This window comes from Poecilia reticulata, linkage group LG15 (assembly GCF_000633615.1).
Source record: "Poecilia reticulata strain Guanapo linkage group LG15, Guppy_female_1.0+MT, whole genome shotgun sequence".
In the NCBI taxonomy this organism is placed as follows: domain Eukaryota; kingdom Metazoa; phylum Chordata; class Actinopteri; order Cyprinodontiformes; family Poeciliidae; genus Poecilia; species Poecilia reticulata.
In genome coordinates, this window is record NC_024345.1 from 352,717 (window position 1) to 374,851 (window position 22,135).

The 22,135-nt window shown below is 44.2% G+C and overlaps 1 protein-coding gene and 1 long non-coding RNA gene across 3 annotated transcripts in view; one reads left to right on the top strand and one right to left on the bottom strand.

The window, feature by feature from the left end:
- birc6 (baculoviral IAP repeat containing 6) overlaps positions 1-22,135 on the bottom strand; it is a 55,685-nt gene that overhangs the window by 16,158 nt on the left and 17,392 nt on the right. For both annotated transcript variants that reach the window (XM_017309038.1, XM_017309037.1), the window contains exons 29-47: positions 21,427-21,602; positions 21,219-21,315; positions 19,984-20,178; positions 19,683-19,883; positions 19,201-19,480; positions 18,113-18,369; positions 17,400-17,508; positions 16,995-17,222; positions 16,006-16,906; positions 15,778-15,921; positions 14,563-14,692; positions 11,448-11,579; positions 11,176-11,337; positions 10,923-11,096; positions 9,703-9,902; positions 9,159-9,495; positions 8,800-9,017; positions 6,299-6,463; positions 5,597-5,762 (exon numbers count right to left, since the gene is read on the bottom strand). In XM_017309038.1, coding sequence (XP_017164527.1) covers positions 5,597-5,762; positions 6,299-6,463; positions 8,800-9,017; positions 9,159-9,495; positions 9,703-9,902; positions 10,923-11,096; positions 11,176-11,337; positions 11,448-11,579; positions 14,563-14,692; positions 15,778-15,921; positions 16,006-16,906; positions 16,995-17,222; positions 17,400-17,508; positions 18,113-18,369; positions 19,201-19,480; positions 19,683-19,883; positions 19,984-20,178; positions 21,219-21,315; positions 21,427-21,602 — 4,272 coding nt within the window. The remainder of the gene's footprint in view (positions 1-5,596; positions 5,763-6,298; positions 6,464-8,799; positions 9,018-9,158; positions 9,496-9,702; positions 9,903-10,922; positions 11,097-11,175; positions 11,338-11,447; positions 11,580-14,562; positions 14,693-15,777; positions 15,922-16,005; positions 16,907-16,994; positions 17,223-17,399; positions 17,509-18,112; positions 18,370-19,200; positions 19,481-19,682; positions 19,884-19,983; positions 20,179-21,218; positions 21,316-21,426; positions 21,603-22,135) is intronic.
- On the top strand, positions 773-3,824 carry LOC108166965 (uncharacterized). Its single transcript, XR_001777362.1, has 2 exons — positions 773-1,750; positions 2,805-3,824. It is a non-coding gene; the product is annotated as an uncharacterized LOC108166965 (long non-coding RNA).

The following is a 22,135-nucleotide window of genomic DNA, read 5'->3' on the forward strand; positions in this document are numbered from 1 at the left end:
GAAGCGCTTTGCTATTATCAGAAATATTCAGACGGTTACATTTAACCGATTTGTTTTTTTCCAGGTCAAGTTCCTAAAATGATCTGCTGCTGCATTAAAAACAATATGCAAAATACACACTAGCTGAGAAATACTCAAGTTACATTAACACTAAAATATAGCAGCTTGACTGCTTTAGAAATCTTGTGTGATGAAAATCTGTGTATCTCGTATATTTTTGTCTTAAGCTTTCTTCATAGAAAAACAACCTGAAAAAGTTTTCATTTTAATAAACAATTTTCTAAGTGCAGAGAAACTGTTCCAGAAATCAAAGTGAGGCATGGAGTATTTATGTCAAGAAGCCCCCAGACATCAGAATTCAACAGAATGAGTCCAGTCCACCACTTGTTTTCCTCAAGGTTTTCATCGTCCTCCACATTCATCCGTCCTTCCCCTCCCATCCCTCTGATCTCCAGGTCTACCTCACTGATCATAGCTGATGGTGGGCTTGGTGGAATCCTGAATGGAACGTTAGGCAGTGGGGCTGGATTCACTTCATTTTGCCTTTTTGCAGCTGCCTATTGTTTTGGTGGAAGCTATGAGTGTGTGTGCATGTACCATGTATTTCATGCCACGGTGAACAAGTTTCCTGACAGCCTGGTCCCCACAAGGGGAAATGCTGTTTAGGAGTTAGGGGTTAGGGTTAAGGACTAAGATGTGAATTGAATTTTGGTTAGGATTAGGCATATAATGGTTAGGGTTAAGATGTAGAAATGAATGGAAGTCAGTGGAAAGTCCCCACAAAGATAGCGTGTTAAGCATGTGTGTACGAGCGTGTGTGCATGTCATCCCCCATAGCAATGGGAGAGGAGGAGACGACTGTAAGCTTGAGCAAATCCCCCCCCTCCCTCCTTCCTTCTCGTCCTCATGCTCCTTTTCATTCCTCTCCACAACCATCAGGACCGTCCTCCTTTCCTTCCCTCCACTCTGCTTGGTTATGCAATGCACCGTCGTCCCCGGTGCCTAACTGCTGGAGACCTAGCGGAAGGCTGCCGTCTCTGGTGATTCCTTCCAGCACATCTACTGAGACAAGAGACTCAGGCTGCGCTCGCTTCTCTGCAAATTTAGATCTTGGATTTTCCTCTCTCCTCTGGAATATTCCTCAGCAGACTCAATCCGTGGACCTGCCTGTTCTCCCCTGTGCTGGCTGCCAGCGACATGCCACCAGCTCACCCGACAGACACGATGCAAAGCGCTGGCACGGGGCTTCACATTCCAATGACACCCCCAGAAATGAAGGCAGCAGCAGCAGCATCAAGCTGAGTATGTGCGGGTTTATGGAGACCCTGTGGAAGAAGGCAGCGGGTTTCTGTGGCAGAGTTTAGGCAGAGTGAGGTAGCCGAACTCAGAAGACTGAGCAGACAAAGAAAGATGAGCAGAGTGTGTGAGGGGCTGAGATGGAGTAGGTGAGACCCCTGCTGCCAGAGTCTCAGCCTGCTGACTGGAACTCCACAGAGACTAGTGAGGGTGAAGGAGCAGAGAGGAAGGTGGGGGGCGAAAGGGTTTTGCAGCTGGTGCTGAGGAACATGGGAATTTGCCGTGGATCCGTTTCTGTTTCTGCCTCCTTTCCCCCGTCACCGAGGTGGTGACAACACACCCAGTCTCTCCCTGTTTACCCCTCTGTCGCTGCCTGGAGCAGCTTCACACACATTTCTTCTCTGAGGTCCCAAACAGCATTCCGGATGATGCTTTGTACGTAAAACGCCTTAAGGTAAGCTGCTTTCCCAGTTATCTGAATTGATTTTCAAGGACAGCAGGAAAGTTGTGCCAAAAATGATAAGGAGGCAATAAATATAACAAAGAAAAATTAATCCTGAGCAGTTCTTTGGCTCACACAAAAAATGACAATGCAGTAGAACCATTACCAGAATGACAGGAAATTAATGTGCAACAGAAAGTTTCAAGATTTGTTGAGAACAGCCATCTTTGATCAAGTGGAGGATGTTAATCAGTAACAGCCAGCTGCGCAGGCTTCTAATTCGGCATGGGGGAACCCCACTGAGAGAGCGTTAAAGCTTTCAATCTGAAGGTTGGTCATAGCATCATTTAACTCAGGACCTTCATGGAATGAATTTTTCACAAATGAGATCACCGATGTTGATTCCTTCTCTGATCCCTTATGTTTTTTTTGCATCCAGAGCGACTCTCCAGATCCAGCCATTTGTCCCCCAGCTTAGTGTGTAACTTTAGCATAGCCGTGATGACTTCTTTCATGGTCTGGATCCTGTCTTCCCAATACACCCTTCCATCTCGTCCATTCTGGTATTCGCCTTTACAATTTCTTCTATTGTTGTCTCTAATTGTTCTTTATTTTCTTGATCAAATCCTTTTAGTTCTCTCAGAATCAGTTCCAAGTCTGTCATTTCTTGACACAGTGCCCCGTTTGTTAGCTTGAACCTGTTAGATGCGTCCCTGTTCGTCACCCATTGGACTTCAATCGGTGTTTAATGCTCAAGGCGGTAATATAATTTTCATCCTCTTTTTAACGCTTTATCAGAGTAGGTTTGCTTGGTTTATATGGGGAATTTTTCTCGTTACTCTGGTTCAACCATGAACTTTCTCATTATGTGGCCATCTTGATGGTGGTCCAAGCAGGAAGTCACCGCTTTAAAGCTTTCATCCCAGAGTCTGTGCTGACATTAAATTCCAGTTGTTCCAGATCAGAAACACCAGGATTCAGAATATAACTTCGGCCTTTCTCTGTGTCAAACTAAGCAGTGCTGTTCTGTGTCTAACATGGCCTCCATAAATTTCTCTTATCCCAGGTCAGGTGAGCTACAGGACCATGGGCACCACCGTCATCACGCTGGACGATGTGCGGGCGCTGGAGGCCAAAGAGGAGCAGGAGGAGTCCATCTTGGCCATGCTGGGCATCGTTGGCACTTTCCTTAACCTCTTTGTGATAGTTTTCGTTTACATTTACACCACAGTGTGAGAGGATGGAATCCCATGACTGGATAACACTGATCAATGATGAGACGTTAGGAAAAACTGCAGCCTGACATGAACACCTATCCCAGATCAAGATGGAGGAAACGACAGAAAGTGGCTGAAGATGACAAAGAGGAAGCCATATCGCCACACCATATGTTTGAGCTGGAGAGATAACGAAGGGCTCAAAGCGAATGCGAGACGAGTCACGTGAGGAAAGGGAGTCCACCCGAAACAAACGCTTTCTGGCTACCGGCATCTGGGACTGTTGGACCAATGAGGATGACTCTGAACTCGATTTAATTCTACAGTCGTCCTCCTCCACAGCGCAGAGTGAAACCTGGAGGAGTGATTGGTCAGGCCCACTCTACCAGCACCGCTCCTCACTTCCTGAACTCCCCGCACCCACGCTTGCACACACACACACACACACACAATACACATGGCATTCAGGAAAACTCCTGCTACAGCTCTACATCCTGAAGAAGATTGATTTCTAAAATATAATAAAATAAACTACTATTCTTGGGTTAAAACAAAAAAACATTTCCAAGATTTAAAAGTTCACACATGGAGCTATTTTTGTAAATGGACATCTTTACAGAGGGTAAGAATTTAGGGGAAAGATAAGATTGTGATAAAAAAAAGTAACTTATGTATTAAAATACGAGCAAACTTATTTTGCTCGTATTTTTGTTCATATTCATAAAAGATGAAGGATGTGTCCAGAAACCCTTACAGAAAATAGGTTTTTTTTCCTTCTACTTTTGAAGAGTCAGTTTCTGTAACTTTTTCTCCATTTTACCAATGCTGTTTTTATGACTACCTGAATAAAGTCTACATGTACAGATCAATGATGCAGTTTACTAAATAAACCGCAACCATTGCTGTGATGGCTGGCCTAAGCTTTGCTGGTAACAGAGAAAGGTGGGTGAGCAGTGGGCAGTTCACTTCTGACCTGGTTAGGTTTGATGGACATTGGCTGAATTTTGAGGGAAACATTCATTCAACCAGGTAAACTATTGAGAACAAGTCCTTACTTCTTGAAATAAAAGGAAACAAGGGATGGACTGACAGTTGGAACACTATAAACAACATTGTGCACATTTTAGAGAAATTAAGATGTAACCTATGATTTTAAAAACTATGGTAATGACTTCTCGTGCCTTTATTCATTTAGCAAAATGAATCCCCAACTCAAGCTCAAAGGATGAATTGGTATAAATGAAAGTAAATCCACAGGAATAGTGTGTGTGTATGGCGTGAACAGGTGCTGCTGGAGTCCAGCAGCACCTCCTGACCTCCCGAGGGGGTCGGGAGGTCATGTCTGGTATTTGTCAAGGAATTTATCTTCTTGTTTACATACATTTAGTGTCAGAGGTAACTGTCTTTTAAACTGTGTGACTTGGGTAACACCTTTTGGGCTCCATTCCAGAAACCTCTGATAGGTTAATTGGAGTCACACCTATGGACGTATTTGAAGGCCACACCTGAAAAACACTGCTCACATTTTGAAACAAAGCAAAGGACAAACAAATAAAATAAAATCAGGGAAAAAATGTGCTCCCGTCATCTGTTCCAACAATTATATGCAAGTACAGTCAATATCAAATGTGTGAATCAAGCCCAGAAGGACAGAAGACCCTGTGAAGATGATGCTGAAGCAGCTTAGAGTCCTGTACTGAGATGAACTGTTAAGTCCAACAGCAGCAGACTAAACAGATCCCAGTTTGCAAACAGACTCAACCTGCAGTCAGACTACAGAAGCTCAGCTTTAGACTGTCACCAGGCTCATCTCCACAGAAATTAAGTCAGCACATGACAGACAGGTAGAGCTGCGCACTGTGCTCCAGTCCGCCATGAGGCGGGGACTGGACAAGGCAAAGGAAAGAAACGAGGGATTACCAGAGCATGTGCTACATATACAGCACCACATCAATAAGCTTCAACTTCACAGCATTTACCATACCGCTAATCTGTCTTTCACCTGGATAAACAGCCCATATTCTACACAACAGCAGCAGTTAAAAAGCTATTCCCCGAATGAAACAATTACTAAGAACACAATCAAATTCTCATTTAATTCACAAATAAAAATTTGTTTTTATTATGCTCTGCTCTGTTTACACAAATTTCTGCATCACTAATGTAGAAATTGAAAGAATCACAAAAGGAAAAACATAAAATCAGCCCATTTCTATTCAAAACATACCAGAATGTAGACAGCGAGATTCCCCTGTCAGTGATACTGCAACTCCAACCCAGAGTTGGGTTCTAAAGCCACAGAGCATCAAAGGACAAATGCTAACAGATCTTCATCCCAAATATAATCAGTCTTAGAAGAACCATCTGAAAATTAGCCCTTAAGAGTAAGACGTCTCAAACCATTGTCCTTTTACCAGATATACAATTAAAGACGAATAAAAGACCTATTTCAATTATCACACTTTGATGAATTTGAAATGTAATTCGTTTAGCAAAAAAACGGTAATGCTGATGTTCTGGTCTGGCTGTAACCACAACCATTTCTGAAATGTGGGGTAGAAAGAAGAACTTGATCGCATGGGCATCCCTCCCCCACCCCGTTGTCTATCCAAGTGCTTATTTGGAGAGACATGGCGCCTACCTGAGTCGTTGCGTAAGTAGGAGGACATGGCAGGGATGAGGCAGGACTGGCTCAGCAGCTCCTGCAGCACTGGCGGCAGAGCTGAGCTGTTCTGGACTCTGCTGTCTGCAGAGGCATCGGCGCCATGGCTGCTGGAGCCCGCCGGGTTGATGTAGCTGGCCAGAACCTGGTGGACCCAACACAACAAGCATTCCATTTAGCTTCAAAACAGCCCCTTAGCTAACATCTTACATGTGTCGTTTATAACTTTTTTTTTTTTTTTTCAACACAGGGTTTCCCCCAGGGTATTATAAGCCTGGTGGGCCTCCAGGCTTTACTTGCTCACCCACCAGGATTTGCATTGCATTTATTTTCAATAGGGTTTTTGATACACCAGTAACAACAGCTGTGTTTCCATTGACCATATAATTGAGCAATTTCACATTTTGAAAATAATTTAATGGAAACATGTCAATTTAGAAAAAAATTCTTGTTTTACAATAAGTTTTGGGTGTGTATTTGGGTGTAAGACATAAATGCAGCCTGAGCTGCTGAATGTGAGAGCATCCCTAAACCACCTTGCACACTTTTACACAGATAGCCTACAGACCCAACAAGGAAGCTCTTCCTGTACCAACAGCCCATGCAAGACAATAATCCTCACAGTATTGCTAAAATAAAAATCTAAAAAACACAGATGAGCAGAGGGAAGTTGATGTTTACCTGGAGCAGACAGGTGACATGTTCCTCCTCTAACCTCTGCTTGGTAAGGGCCTGCTCCACATCCCAGCCTGAAGCTGTAGAGCCGGTACCAAAACCAGTTCCTTTAGCCCAGTACAGCTGCTGCTCCTCACTAGTCCCACCACTGTGACAACTGGACATCTGCGGCTGGAAACACACAGACACACACACGCACACAGAGAATTAAACTATACAAACAGGTGGAGGATTTATTTATATTCCATGTCCATTAACCAAGTTTCCTCCTATTTAACACTATTTGTTCCACACTTTTGTGCAAAGTTGTATAATTTCAAGGCTGACTTAGTCTTGTTTTGTCTCCTATTGATCACTGAACCTGTTGGCTTTATATTAATCCAGGCAGAACAACATTATTGTCCCCAATCCAAATCCTGTTCAGTAATGTTCTGCTGGGCAACCCGAACTTGTTCAGTTCATTTATTCACTCTTGCAGTCCCTGCTTCAGTCAAGCAAATCTGAACTACAGGTCCTTCTCAAAAAATTAGCATATTGTGATGAAGTTCATTATTTTCCATAATGTAATGATTAAACTGTCAGATATTTTAGATTCATTGCACACCAACTGAAATATTTCAGGTCTTTTATTGTTTTAATACTGATGATTTTGGCATACAGCTCATGAAAACCCAAAATTCCTATCTCAAAAAATTAGCATATCATGAAAAGGTTCTCTGAACGAGCAGTTAACCTAATCATCTGAATCAACGAAGTAACTCTAAACACCTGTAAAAGATTCCTGAGGCTTTTAAAAACTCCCAGCTTGGTTCATTACTCAAAACCGCAATCATGGGTAAGACTGCTGACCTGACTGCTGTCCAGAAGGCCATCATTGACACCCTCAAGCAAGAGGGTAAGACACAGAAAGACATTTCTGAACGAATAGGCTGTTCCCAGAGTGCTGTATCAAGGCACCTCAGTGGAAAGTCTGTGGGAAGGAAAAAGTGTGGCAGAAAACGCTGCACAATGAGAAGAGGTGACCGGACCCTGAGGAAGATTGTGGAGAAGGGCCGATTCCAGACCTTGGGGTGGACTGAGTCTGGAGTACAAACACCCAGAGCCACCGTGCACAGGCATGTGCAGGAAATGGGCTACAGGTGCCGCATTCCCCAGGTGAAGCCACTTTTGAACCAGAAACAGCGGCAGAAGCCTCTGACCTGGGCTACAGAGAAGCAGCACTGGACTGTTGCTCAGTGGTCCAAAGTACTTTTTTCGGATGAAAGCAAATTTTGCATGTCATTCGGAAATCACGGTGCCAGAGTCTGGAGGAAGACTGGGGAGAAGGAAATGCCAAAAGGCCAGAAATCCAGTGTCAAGTACCCACAGTCAGTGATGGTCTGGGTGCCACTGCCATGTCAGCTGCTGCTGTTGGTCCACTGTGTTTTATCAAGGGCAGGGTCAATGCAGCAGCTATCAGGAGGTTTTGGAGCACTTCATGCTTCCATCTGCTGAAAAGCTTTATGGATATGAAGATTTCATTCTTCAGCACAACCTGGCACCTGCTCACAGTGCCAAAACCACTGGTATTACTAACCATGGTGTTACTGTGCCCAATTGACTTGCCAACTCTCCTGGCCTGAACCCCATAGAGAATCTGTGGGATATTGTGAAGAGAAAGTTGAGAGACGCAAGACCCAAAACTCTGGATGAGCTTAAGGCTGCCATCGAAGCATCCTGGGCTCCATAACACCTCAGCAGTGCCACAGGCTGATTGCCTCCATGCCACGCCGCCTTGAAGGCTGCAAAAGGATTCCTGACCAAGTATTGAGTGCATAACTGAACATAATTATTTGAAGGTTGACATTTTTGATATAAAAACACTTTTCTTTTATTGGTCAGATGAAATATTCTAATTTTTTGAGATAGGAATTCTGGGTTTTCATGAGCTGTATGCCAAAATCATCAATATTAAAATATTAAAAGACCTGAAATATTTCAGTTGGTGTGCAATGAATCTAAAATATATGACAGTTTAATTTTTATCATTACATTATGGAAAATAATTAACTTCATCACATTATGCTAATTTTTTTAGAAGGACCTGTATATACCTTTAATACAGCTTGCTGTGGTTAATTGAAACATTGTTTCTCTAAGCTAGATAAGCATTTATTATGATTATCAGTTTTTCAAGAAATACTCCAAACATAAAGGGCTAATTTAGTAAGAAATTAACCACACAAATAGACTCATGTAAAATAAAAAGTGGTTGCTCTCCACTAAAAGTTCATCACCCACTTTTAGTACAAGTGAGCAGGTGTTAATATCACCACTCATTTATACCTAAGCAAAGATGTAAACAGGGTATTGAGCCACATCTAACAACTGAAATATCAGAGACGGTGAGATTCTGGGAAACTTGCCTATGAAGCTTAGCAACATCTATTCACTAAGACCTCATACAATGATTAAATGCAGCTCATACAGAGCTGAACTTAATAGGTGTGGGGCTCAGTGGGGCCTACCTCAGAGACGTTGCTGCTGGCGTTGGGGTTTCGAGGGGCATGGTGGCTCAGAGCTGACAAACAGGCCAGGATTAGGTGAATGGCGCCGATCTCTAAAGCCATGCGGCGCAGCAGTACTCCATCATCAGTGGTCAAAGGTGTGCTGCTGAACAACGCCCGAAGAACATGGAATGGCAGGGTGGGCAACACGTTGGCAGAGGGGGATTGCAGGATGTGACCTAAGAGAAGATCAGAGCAAAAACTTCTGTCAAAAAAGTTGACCAGAGTTTTACTCAGAGACAGCTTTAGGCGATGAGTGAAGGCGTTGGGTGTCTGCATGGCAGCTCGACTCTGCAGCAGGAAAATGTTTTCAGACTTACTGCCCTCTCCGTCGTCTGTGACGCCCAGCACCAGACGCAGCAGACACTGTGCGTGCTTTCTCTCCTTCAGCAACACCTCGGCGTACCCCGGCAGGCGCAGGAACAGGCCGAATGCTGCCAGCGAGTGGGCCGGAATGGGCGACATGGACTGCACCGAGGAGGAAGATGAGGAGGAGGAGGACTGGGACTGCTGCTTGTTCACAGGCGGCGGTTCTGCAGCAGCAGACTCGGGGGCTTCGTACACCAGCTCGCCTGACTGCTCGATGGTCACCCATTCAAACTGGTCGCTGTCTTTAGATTTCTCCTGGCTGGATGCTGGGATCAGCGGGGCGCTGACCTGAGAGGAGGACCCAGCAGAGCAGAAACTGAGCAGCGGTTTCAGCACATGACTCATCACTGCATGTGGACTAATGCAGAGTCAATGGATTTACTGCACAAAGGAGCCATTATCTTTGATTTCACAGACCAATTTTCTACAACTTCTTAGAAGAACTTCAGCTAAGATGAACACCGATGGGTATCTTTTTGTCAGACTTTAACTCACCTGCTGAATAACATCGGGGTAGAGCATGGGCAGTCGCTCTGCAATCAAGGCCAGCCCCCCCATGCCAGCAAAGACCTGCAGCGGTGACTGGATGGGGTTGGTCTCCAGCAGGGACTCGTCAGTTGCAGCATCCAGACATTCTTCATTGGCCATCATTGGTTCATCCTCAGGACAGCTGTTGAGCATGTCGCAGTGGTCCACTGCAGCAAGACAACACAGAGGTCATCTTCACAAAACCCCTGCAACCTATCCATGTATTCTACCTCGCACGTCTACTACTAGTCAGAAAATGATTTATAGAAGTTTTATATTTCATCTTAAAACAAGGCTGAAGAGTAGAGAGGTTTAGGAGTTGCTGACATATTAGAAAAAAACCACGTGATGCAAATATTGTCAAGTATTTAATGTTGTTTGTTGATGCGGTTTGTTTTGTTGTTACCAAGCCACCAGGTGAGGTGAACTTTCAAAATAAAAGTAAAACAACCCCAAGAGATCATGTAGTGGTAATATCCACAGTGTGGATTGTGTTGAGTCTGTTTTTAGAAATCTATATGGAGAAGAGCGTCGCTGCAGATTCTCCACTGCTGATACTGTCAAAACATTGATATTAAAGATTAATCTGACCTTGTATGGCCACATGAGTCTGCAAAACCCCATCTAAATATAAGCACACGTGGAGTAGCCACATCTGTTCTGGATGCCAGCGAGTCTAGCCCTGTTACAATCTGTCCCCACCAAACGTCCTTCAGTCTCTTCAATTAAATGAGACGTAAATGTTGCACGGAAGCAAGGAATACAAATATCCAACTATCACAGGACTACAGGGGCATGTAGTCTGGCTAGCAGAGGAATATGGAGACTTCTTTCTGGAACATAACTAAATCAGCATGAATTGCTATTGCAACTTACAAAAAACATTATTAGTTACAAAAGTAACTAAAACCATCCAATGTAGTTGCTGTATGATTTGGTCCAAAAACAGATCAGCGAAAAAGCAGAGAACAGATTTTCAGGAAACTAGCTTCACCTGCTATTGTTTTCATGTCTTTACATCACCCTGCTGGTGGAACTAGAGACCGGCAGGGTGAAACAAACCACATGGATTTAATCATTATTTACTAACATGCATTGACTGATTTTTCAGAATAGATTGCTCTGAATCGAACTTAGGTCACATTACTGCAAAAATTGTAAATGGGAGGACAGAGGTTCTCCAGTACCTTTTTCAGTGCGAAGCCTCTTGAAGGAATCAGTCTTAGAAAGGCCAGGGTCAGAGATGACCTTGGAGCCCAGCTTGACGGTCAGGTTGATGGACTGGTATCCCTGTGGCAGCTTACGGTCATACAGGAGAGTCAGCAGCTGAGCCAGGGTCATCTCAGGGGGGAGGGGCTGACCTGAAAGCAACGACACCAGAGATATCAGAGATGAGCTCTGACTGTGTTCAGGCCAACCGTCAGCAGGTGCCTGCAGTACCTGGAAGAAGCTTGTGGTAAAGATGGAAGACGGGCACGCTGATGGTTTTGGCTGAAGGGTCCACACCAGACGAAGAGGTCAGCTTGTCGCTCACAATGCGACCCCGTCTTGACGGAGGTCGTGGAGGAGTCAGAAGAGCTCGTTTGGACTGGGATTTTAAACCTAATGAGAGGGATGGACACCCTGGATGAATTTAGTGACAGAAACACAGACTGATAACTATTTCAAAGTAGATACAGCCTTTTCTTTATTTAAGGAATGCACCAAAGTACCTGACGCTACAACAACACTGTAGTTGTCCTGGAAGCCGTTGTCTGCCTTCATCTTCTCCTTCTCCTCATGATTCTTCTTCTCCTTGTCCTCCTTCTGCTCACTGATCAGCTTTGCTGTAATGCTGGGAGTGTCTGAATTGATGGAGAGAGAAAAAAGAAAGGAATGTTTTGTCTCCTAGACTCTTCTACAATTCAGCAGCAGCAGTGGTGTATCAGGTTTCCCATCAAGTCCTTCAGGGTGTCAAGAGGTGAAGCATTAATCATGCACCCAGCTCACTAAAAGCTAACAGGTCATATTGCAGCAGAGGTGACCTTGCCGTCTACAGAGCATCCACTCAGCGTCGGAACTATTGTCTAGGAAGCAGTAGGTTGAATAATTAAAGTTGGATTCCTTAGAGGTGAAAGGTGAAAGTTTTCTGCAACGGTAGACAGCAACCGAAATTTATTGTTTTACGTCAAATGAAAATGACCAGAAAGCTTAGATTAAAGTGGAAATTAGGCCTGTCACGATAACAAATTTTGCTGGACGATTGTCTAAAAAATTATTGCGATAAACGATAATATTGTTTCAAGACCTTTTGACATTGATTTAATGGAAATGACTAATAATGCATGCTATTTCCTGCCATAGATAGATACACTTTATTTTCAAAAGAACACATAACACTGGAACTGATGAACTAAATCAGTTCCAGTGTTAATTGATTCTCAGTCTCCATTAACAAAAAACCTACTTGAATAAAAACTAAACAACATAAAGCCAAAGTGGAAATAAATACTGCATTCAACCAAAAGAGTGCAGATTATGAAGTCTGTATACTATATTGCCCTTCAGTAATCACTAGATTTAAATAGAGAAGATGGGCACATCCGACTACCTAATGTAGTTCATACTACACGATTTTTTGCCCCTATTTTCCCTTTATGACGATCTTAGATCGTTGACCGATCTAAGATTGGTGATTTTGTAACGATCATCCTGTAGTGTGATTTAGATTGTCCTGGCCGCTCCGATCTAAATCAGGGGTTTTCCTTATTGGGAGCTTTAACACTGAATGTGACAAGTAGCCAATCAGAAAGCCCTTCTCCTCCGTGCTGAGGGGAAATTACGGAAGGGAATCCCAAACAGCTGACACGGCACAACCCGAAGTCCAGCGCACATCGGAGATGATATGTGGAAACAACATTAATGTTTATTCAACATTTCGTGCAAAGAATATAGAAATGACAAGGGGAAGAGTTGGAGCCAAATTGCTACCGCAGTTGATAAACCTGGTAATTTTTCAGCTGTTCTTCGTTAACGTGACATAAATAGGTTACAATGATTTTCATTCAGTCAGGACTTTACGCTGACTCTAGCCACATGCACCACAGGTAGATTCTAGTAAAGCATTGATTAATGCCTGATTTTAAGATTAGTTAACTGGACTTGTAGCCATTATTTTGTGCCCATGTGGCTGGACACCACACGGCACGACGAACCCGATCGAACCGTTATACCTAGGATTTCTGTCGGCTATTATGTGGTCTCTCAGGGTTTGAACATGGGCCGACAGTCGGCCGACAACTCGTGTCGTGTGCGCTGGACATTACACAAAGGAAATGAGGAAGGGTCAGTGCAGAGCACCGGAGTTGAGCTTGTTTTCATTCAGTGTCATCAACATAAGGAAAAAAGGCAGAAAGAGACGATAAAGCCGATAATTAAAATGAGGTCGATAATTTATCGTGTGATTAATTGATTTATCGTTTATCGCGACAGGCCTAGTGGAAATATGATGTGACCTGATAGACATTTTAAACACCATGGCAACATCTGAAATACTCTGCATAAATAAACCAGCTCCCAATTATGGGATAGGAACAATGTAGAAAGAAAACAGATGATTTTCTGAGCTAAAGGGAAATTATTTTAGCTCTCTTGGACCAGGTTCGGTTCCCTCTTTTCTTTTCCAAAGCTTATTATTTAAAAGGATCCATGAGTAGTTGTAACAATACACTTTATTTGAGAAATGTTTATTTTAGATGTAAAAACAATACAGTAATAATACTGTAGGTTGTTTAGGTTTTATAAATTTTAATAAAATATTGTCACACGAACGTCGCAATGTATTTCACACTGCAATGCATTCTGGGTAAATGACATAATGGGTCCAACTGCGCTAGATCCGTCCAGCCAAAACAGCGATGAGTAACGTCACTAAGCTTTTTTAATTTAAACTGGAGTGCATTGAAATCAAGTGGAATTGAGGAATCACAAGAGGTAATGAAGATGAGGAGGACCAAATGGAGGAAGAGGACAGGGTTGGCTGTAGGAGCTGGTGGTTTGCTTCTGGTGCCATCTTCAGCTTCAACAATGAATGACACTTACCTATAGTCAAACAGTGTGATCCGGTAAGTATTTGTATAGCTCTGTGTCCAGTCCTGTCTTCATTTGAGCATCTGTTAGCTTTTAAAAGTGCTGTCTGATGTTTCTGTGTCCAGTGCTGTCTGATGTTTCTCAAAGCGTTTTCCGCTCCGGCGGCAGCAGGGTTTAGGCTCTTTCTGGATAAAAATTGTCGGCACGGCATTTATTTTTAGCTAGTAACAATTACCTGTTAGAGCCTTTGTCAGTTTTGCTCGTACAAATGACTCAGTTTTCTGTAGAGAAATGTTGAGAGCACAAATGTAGATCATTCGGAAGTTGTGTTCCACTGCTCTCTTCTTTTTTTTGTGTGGGAAGCGATCCACATTCACCTCATAGTTTTTTTTAAATTATTATTATAACCAACAGGGACATAATGAGGCATTATTTAAAATTGTACCAGTCAAATGGAATATGATAAACAACAACTCAGGTAAAGTTGCTTTCCTGTGCTTACTTTGTAGATTTTAGTACAGAATGGATCAAAACACGTCACCAACCTATTGGGTGAAAATATATCAAAAGATGAACATTTTTTGAAGTAATTATGAGTTTTGACATATCACAAACAGTAATTTTTTTGTTAACAGGAAAATTACATGTTTAGGTCAACATGGTCAACTAATCTTGGATCCCTTTAATATCCTGAACAGATATGGACCGACAGACACAGAACAGTTTGATGACATTGACGTTAGCATTAAGATCACATACCAGACACCCGGTCGAGGACCTCAGCTAGTGTAGTAGAGATTGGCAGATGAAGGGTGCGGTATTTGTGGCCTGCTCCATACATGGGATGCTGGATCATGTGGCTGGTGGCGTTGATGCGACCTTTATATAACTGAGGAAAAAAGAACATAATGTTTTAGAAATGCTCTCTTTAAGAAGACATGCTGAGAGGCTTCATCCATATCATGGTTTCATCTGCAGCTGCACTGCGACAGACTGGCGACCTGTCCAGGGTGTACCCTGCCTCTCGCCCGGAACGTTAGCTGGAGATAGGCACCAGCACCCCTCCCGACCCCAATAAGGGACAAGGGTGTAAAGAAAATGGATGGATGGATGGATGGATGTGCAGCTGCAGAAACTATGGAATTTAAGTTGGACATTTTCAGCATTTATCAAACACTGCCCTCTTGTGTTTACAACTGAACACAGGATCAATCAGCGTATCTGAAACAAGGAGAAATGTTGTTCGTCCAGAACAACATGAAAGGTAAAATTCAACAGCTTTCAACTTTACAGCAAATTAGCAGATGTTACAGCAGATTATTATTTAGTTTAATTAGGAATGTAAGATTATCATCTAATTAAAGGGGCAGTACTATGCATATTTTTCAGGCAAATACTGTCGTTTATAGCACAATCAATTAACTACGTTACTTTCAGTTGTTATAAAAATGTTATATATATCAAATATGACCTAGAAGAACTTTGACCTCAAATTTGGGCTTGTCTTTTAAAAAAAACTCCTTTTCTGAAACTCCCTCTTCAGAAAGTCATCACATCGCTCCTCTATTAACCTTTTCACAGCAGATTCACTGTTCCGTCAGATGTTTGCTAATTGTTGCTAGTCTGAAGGAACTGAGTGGGAGAGTCATGGGGGAGGACATCTATGAGGGGGGAGCTCTGAAGCTTGGAAACTGCAGTTCTGAGGAGGAGCTGCACCTCAACGGAGGCGGTAGGTCCAACCATGCGTTTTGGAAAGCTGAATGGTTTCTACGGGAGATTAAAAGTTTTCTCAAACATGCATGAAAGAGTCAGAGCAACACTCCAGGTATGTTTTTAATAAGGGAAAAACATTATAACATGATGTAAAGCTAAAAAAAAAAAAAAAGAGTCAATTTTACATAATACTGCTCCTCTAAAGGTTCCCTGGACAACAGAAAGCGGTTACTGAGCGGACAGCAGGAAGCGATTACTTACCGGACAGGGGGACTGCAGGAAGACTGTGACTTTCTCATCCTCCAGCATGAGCTGCAGGAAAAGTCTTCGGATGAAGCCTGAGATATTTCTGGAGATGGGAACGTTGCCTCGTTGGGGAGCCGACTGGAAGAGTTCACACAGCACCTGCAGCCAGCAAACACACTCTTAGAATACACTGAGGGAAATTGTCTGAGGATGAGGTCAAGACAGTGTGATGCTGATACAGACCTGTGCCATGAGCCGCTGGTTGCTAGGGTGACAGGAGATGCACTGAAGGAAAAAAGCCACGGTTGCGTTCTCTAAAGCCGTTCTCTGCTGTGTGGTAAGACCCCCCCCCTGGCTGGATGACAGCTGGGAGAAGTGAGACCCTGTTTGCGGCGAGTGGACTGGAGGTGGACCTGCAGCGGATCCGGTGGCCAGTGGCTGACAGCCAGCATTGGAAGCAGCACTGGGACCAGCACTGGAAGCAGCACCGGAACCAGCGCTGGCGCTGGAGTGGCAGAGCAGGAAGAGCAGCGCCGTCCACAGAGGGTAGACCTCAGGCCCACCGAGCCAGTCCTTCATGGCGTGACTGTTGCCCACCTCCGTGAGGAAGCGCAGCACCGGAGCAGCCAGTTCAGCGGCCAGGACCGTCCTGCCGTGCTGGGACGGCGAGGGCAACGGCGAGTGGTAGTGGTGGTGGTGGCGCCTGTCAACCTGAGCGGCAGGCAGAGGGAGGTCGGCGCTGACCAGGAGTCCCACGCAGAACTGCACCAGGCTGCGCACCAGCAGCGAGGGCAGGCCCGAGTCCAGCAGCTGCTGGATGGCTCCTGGGGACTGGGAAGCGGCTGCCAGGGTGGTCAACTGGGACTCGGAAAGGTTGACTGGTGGTCTGGCATGTTTCGAGTCATCTGTCAGTCCGCTGGTGCTGGCGTTAGCGTCGTGCTGCTTTTTCCCGTCGTCCGTCATGGCAAGTCGCTGCTGCTGGGCGTGGGAGTGGCTGGCTGTCGGCACGGAGACGATCTTCATCCAGGACATGAGCAGGGTGAAATAGCTGGGGTGAATATGACACATGGAGCACAGCAGGCTGTCTACAGCCTTCTTCAGCACGATGTTGCATGACAGAGACATGGACCAGTTGAACAGGAGCCTGGAGGACAGAATAGAGAACAGCGTCAGCCATGACGATTCTAAACTAGAACAGTGTGTGATCCAGCTGTCAGAAGAGCAGAACTGACTCAAAGAGTTCTCTGTTGAGCAGCCCAGGAAGGTCGTAGTCAACAGGCAGCTCAAAGCTGTGCCACAAGATGGCCGCCACGCAGTGGAGGTGGGAAGGAGACGGCATGAGGAGGCCGTACTCTCTGGAGGAGGAGGTGGAGCCCGCAGAAGCGTAACCTGCCGGAGGACTCATTTTATGACCTGCCACTCTGGACGAGTCATACACCCAGTGGAGCAGAGCCTGGATCCTGGAAGACACAAAAAACATCCAATCATGTTCACCCACAAGTTCATGCACCACAGAGAGAAACACCAGGATGTTTCTATCATTTCAGGTCTCTCTGAAGGATGTTCTCAAAGACCATTTCTCCTCCGGGAGAGAGAAACTAACGGGACAGAAAAGTGATGCTAGAAGTGGTCTGTACCTGTCTTTGGTTCCAGAGTCCTGCGTGGTTCCCAGCTGGTACAGAATGTCAATGGTGGAGTCAGAGGAAAGGCCGTTCAGGCGTCCAAACAGCAGAGGACTGTTTAGATCTGTTCAAGACAAACACACAACGCAAACACACACAGAAAGGTTACACCCACAATGTACTAATTAAACACAGAGATTACCCAGACTTCACTGGGCTATCTCTAGGTTTAGCAGGTTGTCGAGTTTTTGAAAAGTAACAATAATGTTGGCAGTGGAGTGCAGAAACCAGGAAGATGGGAGGGAAAACCTACTGGTTCCACAGTGGACCAAAAACATGTCACATCATCAATCAATGTAGGTAGAGTAGCTCCACCATGTGATGAAGGCACAGCCATGGCAGCAAACTCTGATGTAATTGTGGCCTTTCTAATATGAGAAATCTAGCATGTTGAGTGCTCCAAACGAGAGAATTGAATAAGAAACCCACAGGAGTAAACACAACTGAATCCAGTTGGAAGTTGCCTGAAGACAGAGTGAGGCTTATGAAGAAACATTTCTGCTTCTGAACAGAAATAGAATAAAAAAAGAAAAGAAAAAAGCTCACTGAGGCAAGGATAGAGAACCAGCAGCATCGTCACTGAGGAAAACAGGAGCTGGTTATGATTATTTACACCATGTGAATATTTAGTCAGTGAATATATCAATTTAGCGGTTGTGTGGACTCACTTGCAGGGTCTGTGCCAGAGGCAGCACAGTTCCTCAGCAGAATGTCTATGAGTTTGAGTCCGATTCTCGTGGACTGCAGTCCTATTTTGACCAGCACTGCCTCGATGTTGGGGGAGTGCATGCCGCAGTAGGGAGACATGAGCAGGGCAGCACAGGTCTGCAGCAGGTTGGCTGTGGGTGCTGCAGCACTGGCCATCATGGCCTCCAGGTCCCCAACATGAGTCAGGCAGTGATGGAGCAGGCGGAGCCACCCAATGCTGAGGAGGCAGAGAGGGAATGTCTCAACTACGGATGCGCCGATCCTCTTTTTTCACACCAATACTAAGCTTTAGTATCAGCCAATACCAATCCAATACAGAACATTAGTGCTGAATTGACTTAAAGTGTTTCTTTTTTTAAATGCAGACATAAATGTACTGAATTACAAATTTATTTCATAACTCTGCACCAGAGCAGCACACTTAAATACACCAATAGATTCACAAGCTAGGTCAAACATGTAAAAATAACACAACTTTAATTTGTTCAGTCAGTGTGATTAGGAGTCTAACAGCCAATGTAAAACAAATAGTAAAGCAGTGGTGCCGGCATCCTGCACGTGTCAGTTCTCTCCCTGGTGGTAGTAACAACCTTTTCAGCTTGTCAATGTTCTTCTTAGGCCTTTAATGAGCCATCATCGGATCCAGGTACGTTAAACCAGGGAGAGAACTAAAACATGCACGATGCCAGCCCTCGAGGACCAACTTTGGGCACCACTGTAGTAAAGAAACTGATGAAAACAATAGGTTGACTATCTTGGTCTAACATGTAAATATAAACAACGACAAACCTGCTTTGAAATGGTTCAAAAGTTTAATTAGGAATTTTAAATGTAATAACTAAAGTGCAACATCGCTCAGAGCACAATGCATAGAATTAAGACTAAATAGATCTGGCCTTGACAGACTGAGCACATTGTCACGAAACACAATACTTAAATTTTTTCAATATCGGGACTAATACAGATATTAATATCGGATCGGTGCATCTCTACTCTCAACATCGGCTGCTTTACACCCAGACAGACTTATTGAGGCAGCAGTGTGTACCTGGTTTTAGAGACCTGGTCCTCAGAGGGTAGAAAGGGGTTGTTGACCGTAGCAGAGGAGGTATTGCCGAACGCCGTCAGTCCCAGCAGTTTGATCTGAGACAGGCCCAGGGTGCTGGCGTCCCGCGGCCGGTGGAGCCTCAGGCACACGGCAGATGCCACTTCGGCCTTCACCAGCTGGATTTTTATGTAGGTGAGGCCGCTGGTGAGGACCGGTGTAGAAAGAGGCAACATGTTGACCCCGTCTGCACTGATCTCCACGGAGACGGAGGACGGGCAGGCTGAATGGTGAACGGAGGGAAAGGGAACAATAACCACAAGTTTTTATTCCAGTGACAGGGAAAAACATGTACCGATTCAATGTATACAAGGTGCAATATACATCGAGTTATTATTATTATTATTATTAGCAGGTTTTCTGTGGGAAACCCTGTATTATTATTATGATTAGTAGTTATGGTTGTTGACTGGAGTCCAACTCACTGGCCAGAGAAGCTAGATGAGGCTGGATGTGGACCTCCTTGAGCAGCACAGCAGCAGGAAGGTGGATGGTGAGGTCACACCACGCCTCCTCTGGCAGGAAGATGTAGGACCAGGCAGCTGAGCGTGCCCGGCGGTGGGGGGGCGTGGCCTGAAGGAGAACCTCTGCTGGTTGTGCAGTGGGGCTGCTGGATGTGATGGTGCCTAGTGACGGATAAACACAATCAGAGGCTTGTTAGCTATAACCTGTAAGGTGTAGAACCTGTTGTCTGCCTGATGTGGAAAACAGTCAGATAAAATGTACCTAAGGGAGCGAAGTTGTGGAGTCCCTCAGCGTTGTCTGGCTCTGACGTCATCACCCTGGCCTTAAGGTTACCGTCGGCGGTTTTCCCAGGCCCAGAGTCCAAGAACTTCATGATGGTGGACACCATACTGCGTGCTGTGTTCACAATGGCTCTGGTGCTTGTCACCATGTTGTTACAGATCAACTGCACACCTCCTGAAGAGTGAGAAGAAACTTGGTTATCACTAGGGTTGTCAGCGTTAATGCATATCACTAATCTGAAAATTTTTGTGTCAATTCATCTGTTTTGACCTAAAAGTGTCTCCTACAGAGTTACCCAGTTCACAGCAGCGTGTTACGGAAGCGACACACAGGAAGTGACTGACAGCAGCGAGAAACGTTTTCAGCGACAGAAGACAGCAAAAAAAGTTTAAAGTTTTCAACCTTTTTGTGTTTCGTCTTTAGCCTACCTGTACACATCTACGTCTACAAGTTCAAAATTTCATATGCATGAATTACACTGGTTACTCAGCTGGATGAGGACAAGAGGCTGTTGCCTCATCGCACAAGTTCCACAGGAACTTAACGGAGAGATACATTTTTAAATTAACAACAGAAACAAAATGAATTCCTCTGAATCTTTCTGAATGTAAAAAAACCTGAAAACAAAGAATCTTCAGACATGTTTGGCTTGAGACAATAAAACTTTTTTGAAAATGTGCATACAGTGGCGGTTTTTGATATTGGGCTATATGGGCAGTTGCCCAGATTGGCATCAAAAATGGGCGTGGCATCAAAAAACTAGAAAATAAAATCTAACTCATCTGTCAGTTTTCCCCTGAACAAGTTTTCTACTTCATGTATGTATGTTTTTCCTTCAGTTGCTGATAAATACTGGGAGACTACATTACCTGGTAGCTACTTTAAAAAAATAAAAATAAAAAATCTGCCAATTGCTTGCATTTAATTGGCTGGAGAGCGGCAGGGGTTATTTGCACAGCTGCATGGATATTTATATTTCAAGCTTACAAGGATCCTGATTAATCACACGGCCAGAGTGTGATTAATCTCATTAACTTTTTTTAATCAGTTGTCGGCACTATTTTTAACATTTATGGACCCCCAAAATAAAATGACAATATTTACCATGAACCACTGTGGCTAATAATCTGCTGTGGCTGATTGTTGTGGCAGTAATCAGCCACCACCTGATTTTTGCCATGGTTAAAGAAGAAGCTACATTTGTGAACACCCACCCATGTCATGGAAAGCCTTGAGAGCTTCACTGGTGTCCAACACTCGCAGGATGAACCACAGAAGAGGCTCGGACAGCTGGCAGGTGGAGAGAGACCCCTACCATCAAACAAACAGAGACCTGGTAAGGTTTGCCTCACTCTACTTTCGAATAGCGCATTTCAACACTTGATGGGAGCAGCTGAAGCAGCAGCAGCCGGCTGGTTGTACCTGTCTGCCCATGTACCCGCAGGCCATGTAAGTGAGAATGGGCTGCAGCATGACCTGCACTGAGCTGGCCCTCTTGCTCAGAGTGGTGAGGATGGTGAAAAGGCCATCGCCCACTGAGATGGCATCCAGACCTCCGTGGAAGTTCTCATGTTTGGTAAGATGGAGACCGCTGGCACCTGGAGGAAAGACACCGGCATTTGGGTCAAGAGTTTTCATCATCATCATCATTAACACACGCAAGTTGTTGAGCTGCTAAATTCAAGAATTTCAATTTTGTTTGATTAAAAACACTTCCACAGCAATGCACCAATCCAATATTAATGTTTGCATCTTTACCGATATTTATAAAAAATAAAAAAATAAATAAAAAATCTAGATCAGGTATGAGTGACAATGTGCCATCAGAGCAGATCTAGTCAGTCTAATTCTTTGTTTTGTGCTCTGGGGGACATAGTGCGATACTAATTATTTTACATTGTATTTAAAATTACTAAATGCGCTTTCTGAACTGTTTAAAAGTTTTGTTGCAGTTTATTTTTGCCAGTTTCAGTTTATTTATTTTACATTGGCTCTCCTACTCCTGATTGCACTGGGTGAACAAATTAATGTCGAGTTGTTTTTACATGTTTGGCTAAGTTTATGAAGGCATTTTTGTATTTACATGTGCTGTACTGGTGCAGAGTTATCAAATAAATTTGAAATTCAGTAC